General features: G+C 43.6%; 1 protein-coding gene across 6 annotated transcripts in view; it reads right to left on the minus strand.

Annotated features, from left to right (window-relative positions):
* Positions 1 to 14708, minus strand: part of ARHGAP21 (Rho GTPase activating protein 21) — a 113995-nt gene extending 99287 nt beyond the window's left edge. For 2 of the 6 annotated variants that reach the window (XM_014248604.2, XM_088052154.1), the window contains exon 1: positions 10667 to 11618. In XM_014248604.2, the coding sequence (XP_014104079.1) occupies positions 10667 to 10753 (87 nt within the window). In that variant the 5' untranslated portion in view covers positions 10754 to 11618. Of the gene's footprint in view, positions 1 to 312; positions 329 to 10666; positions 11619 to 12137 lie in introns of those variants that run through there. The other 4 variants (XM_088052140.1, XM_014248602.2, XM_088052144.1 and 1 more) reach the window with 4 other exon arrangements.
* Between the last annotated feature and the right edge of the window lie 579 nt (positions 14709 to 15287).

The following is a 15287-nucleotide window of genomic DNA, read 5'->3' on the forward strand; positions in this document are numbered from 1 at the left end:
CTTGAGCTGTAGAAATTGAGTGAAAGAGGAGTAACTATTCCACAGCAAACAGAAGTCCCAGCAGCATGATTCACCACAGGAGAAAGGAGTTTTCCACAGGATCTAAGTGGTTTACTGAGTTTGCTGCTGCAATAAGACCAAAAATTTGTCTTATTTAATTGGAATCAAAAATTAAGTCCTGCAGTGTAATACAGTCCACTAAAAAGGTGGCACAGAAAACTGTTTTATAGGCAAAAAAAAACACTTTTCTGACTGCAAACAAGTAGATAAGTATGACAGCATATGCAACTTATGTGTACAATCCCCAATCACCTTGAGCTCTCCTTCATCTGGGAGGGGGGACGGAGAAGAATGAACACAGAAGCAGGCAATGGTGCAGCTCATTTCAGCTTATTAAAACAGGAGAACATTAGACCCATATGATGCAACAACTTTAACAAAAGCAAGTAAAACCAAAGACATAAGTTTGGTATCTTCAAGGAGCAAAAATAGGTCCAGCCCTGAATATTTGAAAAACTCCCATTTCCTGTTGCTGATCACCAACAGCTGCCTCGTTTCATCAGGCCTGGTAAAGAAACTCCTGAAAGCACAAAGAATCCTGATGAGCTATTATGGTATCAGCACTGCAACATGTAAGAATACCCATAGATCAAACTGAAGATTCAACTAGCCCAGCCCTAACAGTGACCAAATGCAGATAGCTGTGAATAATTAGGAAAGCACACAGATACAAGCACCAATAGACTATCCTCCCAGTTTTAATCATTCACAAATCCATAATTCATTGCACTACAAAGGTAATAAGTAACTCTGGAAGTATTGCTCTTTCAAAAATATATCCAAGGTTGCACACATGCTTTTAGCTTCCAAAATATTAAGGTGCAGATCAACAAGTTTAATTCATTTTTATGCAAAGGACCATCTCCTTTTGCTTGTTCTCACCCCACCATGCTCACTTGACACCTCCAAGTTCTTGGTGTAGATAGTAAAGAGCTGATCCATAGAAATTCAAGATGAAGATGGAGAAAACTACATCTCAACATCACCTGTCTGTCTCTAGTCTCCTCTGTCCCAAACTGCCAAGTCCTAGCTTCCTTTTTCACTTTTGACACAGAAACAACTCCATATATTCAATTATCATAGTTAGCCTATCTCCACATCTTTTCTGGCTCTACTGTATTGTTTCTGACACGGGGAAAAATGAAGAGATGGGACCTAGACACACCAGCTCCACGTGCACTATGAATTTATATACTGAGGCATTACAGAAAACACTGTCTGTTCAAAATTATTAGGAAATGGATGACAATTTGCTCTTTTTAACAACACCAAGCATTAAGGTGCTGTTTAATCCTTGGAGTTACCTACCAGAACGTTTAAGATTTCATACATGAGCTCCTGGTTAATCATTACTCCTCAGTATTTAATATGTGACATAATACCATGACACACACATTTTGTATCGACTAGTGCTGAGGAAAGTCCTTCAGCAGTTCTTCACAGACAATTCATCTTCACTAATCTGAATAACTCAGCAGGCAAAAGTTCTCTACAAAGATAACAAAAGAAGCACTTTTATCTCTCCATTGCCATTAAACTCATGAAAACAGCAGTTACCAGACCTGTTTAGATACAGCTGAATCATAGCCTCAGTCACAGTGCAAATGGAGAGAAAATTACTCAAAACCATCTAGTTTTGAACTCATGAAAAGCAACACCTAAAGGGCATGGGCTACAAAATGCTACTTGTATTGGCCAGCTTCCATTATACAACATAATGTTCCATAACACTTCCATACAGAAAAAGCCCTTTGTTGCACAGACTAAGCTACAAGGACCATTTTGGTTCTGTATGCAGTATTTTTAAAAAGCAGGAATACTACTTCTCATGTTTTAAAAAAATGAAAATGCTAACAAAAAGAGATGCAAGCAATGAGCTTATAAGATCACCTCCATGACATCAGGTTCAGAATACCAGCTTTCCAAACTACTTACTGCTACTGAATTACTCAGCATCTGATTCAGATGCACAGATTGCAAGGAATACTGAAGGTTATTCACGTTCACTTGTTTCACTCTTCCAACTTTCATATTATTGGTAATTTGGCAAGATGGAAAACTTTAATATCCTCAGAGCGGCACACATGCCATTCATTCTTCTTTCCTTAAGAAAAGATTGTGTTTAAATCCCACCTCACAAGCAGCTCCAAAGCAACTTCTCCAATATATTTTAAGAAAATAACTAAAGCATACAGACAATGTGAGACTGTATTTAGACAGACCCATACATAAACAGTGTAAGTACAGAGAATGAAGCAGAAGGCCAGTAAAACTGCCATGAAAATTGATTACTCTGGGCAAAGTTTACTTACTCACCTTTTACCATGGTGATTGAGGATAATAAAATTTTAAAATGCACGCAAGAAGGAACAAGTCAGATTTTACAGCCATTGATAAATAAGAAATGTTTGCGGCTATACATGGGAATACTTTTCACTGGAGTCACAGGCTCCCTATTAAAGTTGCATCAAAATTAGAGAGCTGAGAGGAAAAGCACAACAACAATAACAAAGCATGGAGTGCAATGGACCAGCTTGTTACATGAAAACTGCAGCATTTCTTTTGGAGATAACCCTAACCAAATCTTTATCTTACAAAAAACAGGTCCGAGGCCACAGGTAAGAACAGTCACCTGCTTGAGGAGCACATACTAGACCTGCTTCTTCTTTTGATGACCAAAAAGAACAACAAAATGTTTCCGTTCTCAATTCTTGCATCAAAAAGAAATTTTGATAGCTATGCATACTCCTGCAAGCACTGACTGACCTCTAGCCCTTTTAAAAATTATGGAACTGAGGACATATACATTTAAACGTGTCTAAACTCCCATAGACTCTAATGGAAGAATTGTATTTAAATATCTGTCAAGCTTCTTAGGCAATCAACCCCTTCCACATTCTATTACATCAGGACAGACCTTGAACAAGTTATAATGTTGTATTTTCATCAAAAATAACTGGAATTGTGTTACGGTTTTGAAATCCACATGACTTTAGCTCCCTAAACTAGTTTTTGAACAACATCTCTGCCTGTGTAGTTTTCCAGTATAAAACTGCAACTTAAGTTGTAGACTGAACTCAGTTTTAGTTTTCAAAATTAAGGAGTTCACCTCAATGCTGTGAACGTATCACTGAGCAGACTCTGTCCGCCACAAGCCAAGTGATCTGTAAGGGATTCATAAGTTTAAAAGATTCTCTTTCAGCTCATCCCACAGACAGAACAAGTTGTATCCAAGACCCCTATTCACCTCAGAAGTTTTAAATCACATCAGCATTTGAATTTTAGCCTTTTCTGCCCTTGCACTTAGACTAAGGCAATTACACAGATATTCAACACTAACATTTAAGGAAATTTAAGCTTTAATTTTTAAAAAAAAATTTTTTATTACAGGATTGTTCACTCTCTTATGTCTCAAACTTCACAACACAAAAAGCACCAAACATTTAGATGAAAAACTCAACTAGAAGAGAACAAAATACATTCCTTTAAAGGGGCAGTGATTTGCAAAAAAAGTTTTAATAAGAAATAGTATTTCATCAAAGTGTACAAAGAGATATACATACATACAAATAGGAGGGCACACTGCCATTTCCATTAGGTAAAAAAAATGAAACAAACAATGCCCCCTCCCAAAAAAACCACAAACACCACAAAAAAGCCAACCAAGAAAGAACAAAAACTCAGAGCAAAAAACAAAAACCGAAATCCCCATGCAAGTTCAGGTTTCTCTTTTCAACCTATTTGTATCAACTGCAACTGTTACTCAGAAGCATTTAAAATTTCTCTCCTCAATAGTTTTCTATTTGATTTCTTGTCCTTGGCCCTTCAAGCAGACAAATATAAACCTCAAAATTTAAAATATGGAAGATTATGTTATCCAGCCAACTCAGTGATGCCAGTGCAAGATTATTCCCTACAGCATATTTGCTAGTGCTTAATGCAGTCCATACTGTGTGTCCTAACACATTATGCAAATGACACACACATAAAAGAAAATGTCTATCTCAGAGTGCCCCCCTCCACCAACAGACAATCTGTAATTAGCCATGTCCTCTAAGGAGGCACCTCATTCACTCTCACCAAAGCAGCAGCTGCTGGCAAATGGAAATAAAGAAATTTAGAACAAAAACAGGCCACTACCTACACTCCCAAAGGTGTATACTCATGGTTGCAAGCCAGAGTCAAAATCTAAACAGCCCTTTGAGTTTTTCCAGAATGCCCACACAGAACCTCTCATGCTGAGCACCAAATATTTACTAACATGATTTATATCAGGCTCTCTCACACAGGCTGTAAGAGAGCTGCAGCAATAGATCCCAAAGTTTCACTAAAACAATTCTGATCCACAAGTTTTCAATGCAAAAATCTAGAACAGAAAATATAAAGCAGCAACACTTTCTGCTGAACACAATCCCCTGGCATACAGAACAACAGGGTACACTAGTACAGAAAACTGCAGTAGCTCTAGACCCCCAGCACAGAGATGCAGAGAACAAAGCACACAGTTGTGCGTAATCTTTACCATCCTATTACCAAGTGATCTAATCACTAAACTATATATCACCTCCCCAGAAGAGTTCTCTTCAAATCCAGCAGCAGTCATCAAACAGTAAACTCAGAAAACTGTTTCCCTGTTTACCAAAGTAAACAACAAAACAGAGTTCCCATCTAACTAGAGTAAATGAAAATTGCATTTCACCATGGTTTAAAAAAAGAAACTAAACAAAAAACAACAAAAAGGCAAAACACACCTCAGAGGAAGCCTTCCCATTAAATAACCTTTATGTATTCAGGGACTGTGTACATAAAACAGCTTAATCCCACCTTGCAACTCTAAAATTATGCACTTTCAGTTTTACAAGATGTGTCAGGCCTCTGATATGAACACAAAGCTTGTTTGATGTCACTGCTCCCACCCATTATACTTCTACAGTGTGTGCCTACTACTGGGTGATGGGCAAAAAATACCATGAAGTGTCCTTGCAAAAATAATAAAAATTGTAAGACATAAGAAGGATTTGGACAGCAGAAAAGCACAGCATTTATAATAATCTACATTTCATATTATAAACAGGCAAAGTGTTACAAGATTTCTGTAGAAAGGAATCAACCTGACCAGACAGCATAACTCGCATCCACTGGCTGGGTACTATGCTTAGCAAAACATATTTTTAGTATATATCCATTATCTGCTGTGGCAGGCAGACAAACACTTCCTCTGTAGCAAGGCCCTAAGTTCAAGGTTTTGACGAGATCATAGGCTCTGACAGCTTCCACAATCATGGAATTGTATCTAACAGACCACCAGACTGACTTCTGGTGCACTGTCAATTCAGACTGTTTCAATGCAGTTTGGAAGCCTCAACATTTACACCAGGGCTAACTCATACGTTTCTAAACACATGATGACTCCTGTTGACTCCAATGACTCCTGTTAAGCACATGAAATAAATCTTGTTTTCATTTAACATGGTTTCATAGTTTTTTATATCTGCTTTCTATTCTATGCAATTTAGCACACAAACAGCTGCAAGGAAGAATAGCACACAGCCTCTGAATGCCAGAACACCTCCGTTTTTTCTTCCAGTTGTTATCAGAAAAAAACCCTGAAACACCAGCTACAAAGCACCAGTATATATTCCTAACACTTAGTCTAACACTGCTACTTAGACTTCCTTGGAAAGATAATTTTTTTCTTTTAGTAAGGCTTACAGGTTGCACATGTTGATATTATAATCTTCATTTACACAGCCACATATGTACGTAGTCAGAGAATTAAAGAAAAAAAATACCAGCTTTTACTCTTTTCAGAGCCCATGCTGCTCAGTTTTGATTTGGTTACCCACCTACAGTAAGATGTTTTCAAAGATACAAGAGGGCCAAGATCACAAATGCATACAGTGTGTGAGATGAAATAGCTCCTCTTCCCCAACTGTTCTCTCAATTGTTTTTGCATGTAAGTAAATACAAATTACATTAAATAATATGTCTGAAGTAGCAGACGCTATTTTTGCACCTTAATAAAAAACATTAAAAATAGCTTAAACAGATAAAAAAGTCAACTTAGTGCTTTGATGTTTGTCAAAGGTGTTAAAGAAAAAAGTTCAGTTGTATAATGCATATACTGCATTACTCACATGCAGGAAGAGCAGCTATTTCACATGGACACAGTTCAAGATACTCTCAGTCCATTGCATTTCTTCTTGCAGAAGTATTTTTTTTCAGAAAGTTATACCAAAGTGGTACCATTAACAAAGTTGTATAACTGGGAAGCAAGAAGTCACTTTAGAAAAACATATTAAATGCAGTTACTTTAGAAGGCAGACACCTTCCTTTTCTTGAAGGAACTACTTCCTGCTTCATATTACACTTATTAAATACATAACTCTTCTTCATGGAAGACGTCCATGTTTTGTCAAATTATCCTAGGTTTATGCTGACATAAATCAGAGCAGAAGTCAGCATTATGCTTGCATGATTAAACAGGATTTGACTCAAGCTTTTTGAACAGCTGCAACCAAAACTCCTGGTAGGGCTGGTATTTATACCGAATTTATTAAATAAAAGCTTTGTGCAGAATTCTCTATCACCCTAAGTAAAGTACACTTCTAACAACCAGTACTGCATACTTTATGCGTACTATATGCAAATTTTATATTTCACATATAAAATTGTACAAATATATTTTGCTAATTCTGATCTTTAACATTACGATTAAACCTTCCAGCATCTGAGTATCAGGCATAGAAAAAGCATCAATACCCAACGACAGAGAGTTCCAAAGCAGTTCACATGTTTACAGGCACAATTACAAAGACTGACATTCCCTCTGACAGCGGAGAGATGTAACACCTGGGAGTCACCACTTGAAGTTTACCAATGTCCTCCCAACCGGGCTGTTAAAATAGTAAACGATCTATTCATTATTATTAGTGAGAAGGCAAATGATTTTCTATTTTTAGTGCCATCACTGCCCTTCTCTGGTTCCTGACCCAGCACATGCTTCTCTTCAGTTCATGCAGTTGCACTCTCTCTGATAAGGGGCAGGAGTAAGAATATTGTGGGGTTTTCTTCTCTGAAATTGAACAGTTGTGATTACAAAGCAAGTACTGATAAACTTTTTTTTTTTTTTACAGAAGTCTTTGGAAATATATTCCTAACTTTTGACAAATACAGAACTCTTGGGAATCACAAAAGACTGCTCACTATTCCTAACAACTTGCCTGCTAAGCAAAACAAAAACATGTAGGAAAACCAAAAGAAAAATAACAGTCTTAATAGAATTATCTGATAAAGTGTTTTTAATATTAATTTTAGTATTCATAAACTGAGGAAGTAGTATTATTAAGAATTAAAATTTGGCTTTTAAGGCCACACACACTGTGCTTAATATTTTCTTCAACCTGCATTTAATATTCAGAAAGTACTTTTAATACAGATTAACAGTGAACTATACCACAAAGAGACACAGCACTTCTTTAAATGCAAAACAGTAGGAATGGGGAAAAAAAAAAAAAATAGGAGCACTTTTTATTGTGCCTTTCTAGGCAAAGGGTGGGAAATTAAACTTACACTAACAAAGACACCAGTTCCAGGCTGGAATCTCGACAGGTCTGGAGGTGGGATGTTGTGACTGAAGCAGTACTGCCTGTACCTCAGCAGGGATAAAACTCCCCAGAAAAATACCGCTTCAACCAGACAGAACAGAGATAGCCAATGCTTATTAATCTAAAAGCCAGAAAGAACACGCTCTCACTTATCTCTCCTCATGAACATAAGCCCAGCAATTCTTCCATTTGTAAATGTGTGTCAAATTTCAAACAGCATGGCAAACAGCCCTGAGAGTCCCTGGCCCTCCCTGCCAGCTCCCCCAGGAGCCCAGAATATGTGACCTGTCCCTTTGAACAGGCGCTCCACATTCAGACAGAGCTTGCAAGCCTCAATGTGCAATCTTTGTTCCCAACAATTGTTTCAGTGAAGGGGTTCTGAACTGAGAAAGACCACCAGGTACAGTGTGAAAGGGAAAACAAACAAACACACAAAAAGAAGTGAAAATAAAAATAGAAAGCTTGGCAAGGCATGACCAAACAGAACTTAATCAGAGTAGGCAGATGTCCAAAACAAAACACAATTATTGACCACCATACGCAGCGGTATCCACAGGACTCAAATCGCATGTCCTGTAAGCCTCTACCTAAGATCTACAGAAGCACCACTTCTCAGTCAGATATTCCCTTTTTTAGTCTGACCACTGCTCTTGAAGCTAGAGGACAAGTTTTTCAGTTCTTGCTCAAATCTTGGTGACTACATTTCCAAAACTTTATGCTGATTAAAAGTCTTCATTTCTGCTGCAACTCCCTTGACTGGTGAACAACAGCTACGCCTGGAGTCTTCCTCGTGACAACCTGCTGTATGTAGATATCTACACCTAAACATAAAATGTAGATTACTTAAATACTGCATTATAAGGCAAACACCATATGGGATCCAGCGTCCCAAAAACATAAATCATTTCCCAAAATTGCTAATACCTTGCACATCAGTATTAGACTACTATAAATCCCTGTAACTGCAGCAATTTTTTTGAAAACCTGAAGTCCTTTTTTTAGTAATTGTTTTCATTAATGGTGTTTTCTGATCTTTTAAACAGAAAAGCCATTCTTACACTTCAAATACAAACATGAGAGACTTCAATTAAAGGGATTTGTTCAAAGACAGCACACAAAGCACTGTACACAGTAACTATTCCATCAAACCAAGTTAGAGAGCAGGTGTCATACCACAAATCCTCAGTCTCTTGGCATTTTACACAAATCTATGGAAGTAAAGTGGTAAGAAAATATATTGAACTTGAAGACATGCAGCAGTATTATGTGAAGGCAACTGAGAGCTCATTGCAACCTTGATCAGACATTCACCAGGGCTGTCTAAGTTCAAAGATTACATCAGGCCTGCTGTGATTAAGGCAATCACAGGTCCCAGCGCATGTTTTCTACCAGTTACATTTTAACTCCAACATGTAAGTACCTGGCAGAACAACAGGCAGAGCAGTCCATTTTGCAATTCCATGCCTATTAGTAGTCCTCAATTAGACAGCTTTAACATGATGAGCTCCAATAGTGCCACAGGCCTTGTTCAGGCTTACCATCACAGGCAGAGGTAGATTTTGACAAGGGTCAGTGCCAAAGACCAGAAGTTTCAATGTGACAGAATTAAAAAGCAGATATTAATTTTCACCCTCAGACATGCAGTTTTCCCCTTCTTCACATACTGTCTGAACAATACTGAAGAACAGGTTCTCCAAACATGCCACTGTTTTTCAGCCGTTTTATCACGAAGTCTCACTCAGTATCTTCTGTCCTCTTACTTAAGACTCCGATTTTATCCTCATCTAACCCATCTGGCTTTAAGAGACTGTGGGAACCTCTTAACTGAGACGACATCAGAAAGGAAAATCCTACAATACCATATGTGACACTTTCAAACCAAGGCAAATGGGTGAATTCAAGATAGCAGAAAACTAAAACTCAGTGTCCTAAGGAAAAAAAAAAAATCACACAAAATAAAAAAAAAACCCACAACCCACACTTTTAAACTGAAGTTCCGTATGCCTAAAAATCACCCAACTGTAGTTCAACTTCAGCAAACAAAAGGGGGAATGTCTGCATAAAGGGCATATATATCACAGCCCCATGCAGATTTAAATCACCTCTTTCTTCAGCACTACATACATACTCTGAGAAATACAAAATCAAGTTTGTCTTTGTAAATAAAGTTTAAGACAAATCTTAGAACAAGTCTACTGAAGCTGTTACATGTATTTTGCTGAATCTAAAGTTAACTGTTGTTTCAGAGCCATTACTATTAATAGGAAGCACAGAAGGATCAGACACGGTTCTGCGTTAAAAACTTTTGTCTTGCAAGTCAAAACACGCAATGGTGCCACCATAGGGCATGCTATTAAGTTTCTGAACTAAACACGCAGAGGATCGCTCCAGCAACAAATGCTATGGATAGAAATATCTTTAATGTAAGCGGCTGTGGATAGACAGGAGAGTGGCGAGCACTGGGTACAAATAGACAGAGGCCAGACCCTTATTTCTACTAAAAATCACGACTGGAATGTGACAGGGACGAAGCCGTACCCCCGAGCGCCCAGCGAAGCGCTCCTCCAGGACGGGCAGGTTGGGCGTGGGAGCGACACGCCACGCTCTGCCCGCGGGGCCGGGGGGGCGAGGGGCCCGAGGGGCGGCCCGGGGGAACCTCCGTCCCGAGGGCGAGGGCGGCGGTGGCTCCGCGGGGCGGGAAGCGGAGCCACCGCCCGGCCCGCGAAGCAGCGAAGGCGCCGCCGCCTCCTGGCCCGGGAGCGGTGCCCCGAGAGCGCGGGGAGCGCTCGGCCGGGCGGCTGCCTCCCCTCCGCTGCTGGGGAACCGCACCACTCCCAGCGTCCAACTCCCAGCAACTCCGGGGCGGGCGGGCAGGAAGAGTGGGAGGGAGGGAGAGCGGGAGGGAGCGGCCATTAAGCCCGCTCCAGCCAAGCCGTTCCCCGCGGCGGGAGGCGGCCGCCCGGCCCGGCCCGCGCCCCGCCCGCCTCCGCCGTTCCTACCTGGCCGCCGGCGCCGCTGCCGCCGCCCGGAGGGGGCTCGTTGTCTCCATCTCCGCCGGGTGGCCCCGCTGCCCACCGGGTCGCCATTATTTCATTCCCGGTTACAAAGGAGGCGCAAATCCTCTGGAGCCCACATCGGGGAAGGGAAAGGACGGGAGGAGGGAGCCGACGCCAGAGCCACTCGCGCACACCAGGCGAGGCTCGGCCAGCCCAGCCCCGCCGCCGGGGAACGGGGGTCGGCCCCTTCACGCGGTTGCCATAGGGAAGAGCACCGGGACGACCCTGGGCTTCAGCTACGCTCTCCGGCTTCTGCTTTCATGGCTGGAGGAGAGAGAGCAGATGTGTCAGTCCTCGGCGCGGGGACGCTGCCGCCTCCGCCGCCCGTCCCTTGTTAGGCTAATTGCACCCACTCGTCATCTTCCTCTTCCTCCGGCTCCTCCTATCCAGAGCCCCAGCCGCGGGGAGGAGAGGGCAAGCGGGGAGAGGCGGGAGGTGTCCGCTCCTTCCTACTTCACTACACGCCGCCGCAGGGAGCGGGGACGGAGCAGCGCTGTCCGGGCAGCTCCTGCTGGCGGGGGCGATAGGGCCGCTCCCCGCCTCGGCCCAGCCGAACTTTGATCAACTGTTGGACGAGGAGGACGGGACCGGGGGCCGCTCGCTCTCCGAGGCCGGGCGGAAGCCGCCGCCTGCTCACGATTCCCGCCCCGGCTGGATCCAGTGGCGCGCCGGGGTAGGGAGGCGGCAGCAGAAAGCGCACAAGCCCTGATGAAGAAGCGGCAACAAAAGACCCCTCCGGCAGCAGCGAGGCCGTGCCGGGCTTTTGTCTCTTACGCGAGTCTGCCCCGCTCGCAGGCCGCTCCCTCCCCTCGTCTACGTAGCCGGAGCCGTTCGCGATCAGACCACCGCGCCCCACGCCCCGCCCGCGCCCCTCCTTCGGGCCTCCCCCCGCACAGACGTCGCTTCGACAGCGGCAGCCGGCGGGCGCTGCGGCCCCGCCGGCGGCAATTACGGCGTCTAGGCGCTGGGGCCATCGCGCCGCGCCAGCTGCGCCCCCCCTGGGCTCCTCCCAGGGCTCCCCCGGCTACCTGGGCACCGGCCCGGGAGCGGCGGGGCGCTCCGTCCAGCGCCGTCCCGGAGGCGCAGGGCTGTGCGCGGCTGTGCCGCCTCGCCGGTGCCTCTCGCCTCGATCGCTTCCCTGAGCCCTAGTACGGCCTCCTTTCTGCCCCGTCCCATTACAGCCCATCCCCGGCCAGGCCCCGGGGCCGTCCCAGACCGCCGCCCCCAGCCCAGCAACGCGCGGCCGCCCCACGGCCCCGCCGCCGGCCCCTCTCACTCGGCGGCTCGCGGGGCTCCTGCCCCCGCCCCGCCGTTCCCGGCGCTGGCGGCTCCCGCTGCCTCTGCTGGGGGGGAGCACGTCCCCTTTCCCTTCCTCCTGACTGCCGGTTTCCCTTCCCTCCAAAAATCCACCCACCTTCTCAGACGACACCGCGAGGGCAGGAACTGGCTCCCGGCTGCCGTCCCGGGCACCCGCCCTGCGCCCGGGGAGCGCAGAGCCCCGCCGGCCCCCGCCCGCCAGCACGGCCTGGGGCGGCGGCGTTTGCTGCTGCTTCCCTGGGCGTTTTCGGGGGTGATCGCACAGCAGCAATCTCAGACTTTCCGCCCTAACGCAGGATTTGGTGCTTCTGCCGCCAGCTCCACCTGCACCTGGCTTCGGGAGGACCGCGACCGCCTCTCGGCTGGCTTTGGACGGTCCCGGCCCAAGTCCTGGGCCGCCCTTGGGCCAGTGGCGGGGGGAAGAACTTGGTTTTGTTGTAGCCACGAAGGCGGTAAATGGAGACATTTTCTATACTTTATCATCATCGGAGTGTGGGATTTGAAATTTCTTTTCGGTGTTAAGAATGGTGCTTTCCAGCGTGGAGGTTGGACAAGTAAGGTCTCAGTGGCAGGGAACAAAGAAAAACAAAGCGTTCTCAAGAATTGGTAAAGAATTGAGTGAAACGAAGCGTTGTGTCTGGTTTGTGTTCTGAAAACAATAGTAAGGTTTTGGGTTGTGGTTTTTTTTTTACCGTGCTACCCTTGACCATGAGATCACAATCTCTGACAAGAGGTGCCTGCCCTGGTTATCAATCAGCAGCTTGCGTTTTCAGCAGGGATGAATTCTGGTATCCAGAGAACTGAGGAACAAGCTTATTTCCAGTAGCTGGAGGAAAAGTCTCTATACTAATTATTGTCAACCAAGGTCACATCTGCTGAATTTGAAAGGGTGTTACAACACACAGCCTGTTGCACTGATTCAGGTGCTTGCCTACAATACTGTGGATTTCATTAGGCATATATATAGTTAAAAACGTCTGGTAGTTTCTAAATTGGAGTTCCTCATAAATTTCTGATGTTAACGACTACTTTGTGACTGAACCTGACCTGGACCAGAGATTACATACACATATTTTGAGTAACCATACTGCTGTCTATCTAGCAATCTACAGAAAGGTTCTTCCCAACTCCCTAATCATTTCTCATTACCCTACAACATCTAAAATTTTATTTGCCATCCAGACCCAGAGAAAACTGTTATGATATTGTTTGCACAATGGTTGTCAGGAAGTTGAAAAGACCAGAATTAAATCACTTGAGACTTTTGAAGAGTGGAGAAGGGGAGCAGCTGGGGCACTTCTGTTGAGACTGTTATCAAACAGAGCCAAGAAGTGTATCTATGTGCTCGGCTGTGTATTGTTCTCTGCACTGGAGTCATCATGGCAATCTGCAGAACACCATCAAGAATACCTGCTGCATAGAAAATCAGTTCATGTATTCATAATCCTATTTTTTTTTCCAATAGGAGACACAATACTGACTCCAAATCTAAATGAGCATCATAACTAATACCCATATAGGATGTTGTCAGGTTTACAAAATGTCTCGTAGAGACTGAGCTACAAGTGGACTGAGTATTGTATCTAACAAGTCTCTCTATCAGCATAGCTACATCAATACAGAGGCAAATCTTCCAGTTTTACTTTTTTTTACATTGCCAATCAATTTATCCAGCTTTAGCCTTCAAGCTTAAACAGGGAGATGAAAATATCACAGAAGAAAATTTGATCTTAGAATCACATATTACTTCACTGCTAGGTTGAGGGACTAGATCTCATTATTGACTGAAATGTTTATATTTGTGTAATTATCAGGAGAAAGTTCAGGCTACACAGATCTTTGTTACTTAATTTTCTTAATCATGTACTTAATTTCTTCCGTGTATTACAGTGATCTATTTTTTTAGTGGCAGATGTTTTTGTTCAAGACACTGGACTGTATTTAGGACTTCCCTGTATAAGACAATCTTGCTGTAATTTTTTGTTTTAAGAATGGTGTCATAGTTACAATAAAAGCTTGAAGAAGGACACAAACTTTCAGAAACTTGCTCAGTATCTTAGATTCATAATACACAAGCAAACCTTTGTGTCCCTTAATCGTTCCTGAAAGTGATTTAATAGAAGAGGTTTCAAAAGCAGAAATAGGGCAACTGAAAGCTATAATTTCACTTTCTCACCTTCCAGTCTGAAGGTGTTGACACATACTCACTTAGCAGGCAGCTGCAGCAGCTTAAAGTGTTAGCACCGTCCTACTGTTTATTATCACTCCTTGCTAAAGAGTATCATCCCCACAGGAGAGCTGCTGCAGACATCTTTGAGCACATCTCAGCCACTTCAGTGCAAAGTCTAGCAACTGATTTAAATTGCCAAGGTAGACAGAGTTAAGCCTTCAGTCTGGGGTCTAAGGTGTACACGGTCATTCTGTTCTGCCTGTTCTGCTGGGTCAGTGGTGGCACTAGTTTTGGACTCTGTCTTCTTAAACTATTATTTTCTAGATGAATATGTTGAGAATATAGATATTCTAGAGGCTAGTTTGTGGACATCAAAATTCACTTGGCCAAGTAAACTGGAGGACTAAATTTCATTACACTAAATATGTTTTAGGTGCCTGCCTCATTTCCAGATGGTGCATAGCACCTGCCTCTGGCAGAGCACAGGGGCATGCCATTCTCTCACATGCACAAGTGTGCAGATCTGTAACCTGCACTCAGGTGAAGCAATTCATTTGCCAAGCAGTTCTTGAAGGCTCTCTCATTTCTCCCCACCTGCAGCCCACCATATGTCAGACCTGAGGTGCCACATGCACTGAGGCCCAGCCACAGCCAGTCCCAAATGCCCAGCTTTTGGGTTAGACAACAACAGCAGTGGAGAGAAAAGGAACTTAAAGTGAGAACAGGTTTTTTACAGGACTCCTTAGATTAGATTAGTGTGGAGTACCTGAGTAAAATAGATTAGATAGGCAGCAGTGGGAGATAGCAGTAAGTCTTGGGTATTTTGTGCTGGGATAAAGACTTTCTCTCCTAAGGAGAAGTCTGAAAAGTAAAGTAGGAAAAGTTTAACAGGGCCTGAGTTTAGGGATGAAAGGAAGAGTGAGTGGGCAGAAATGTGCCTCAGGCAAGTAGATGTTTGTACTGATGTTTGCCCTCAGAAACTCTCACTTGTAGGAGCTGCTGAGGTAATGATCATTCAGATAAGAGTTTCTGCTATAGTTGCCAGTGGCTTTAATCTGATGATCAGAGCCTGCTTTG

Source organism: Pseudopodoces humilis, chromosome 1 (assembly GCF_049639895.1).
Source record: "Pseudopodoces humilis isolate 2021_Gansu_Grassland_sample_001 chromosome 1, ASM4963989v1, whole genome shotgun sequence".
In the NCBI taxonomy this organism is placed as follows: domain Eukaryota; kingdom Metazoa; phylum Chordata; class Aves; order Passeriformes; family Paridae; genus Pseudopodoces; species Pseudopodoces humilis.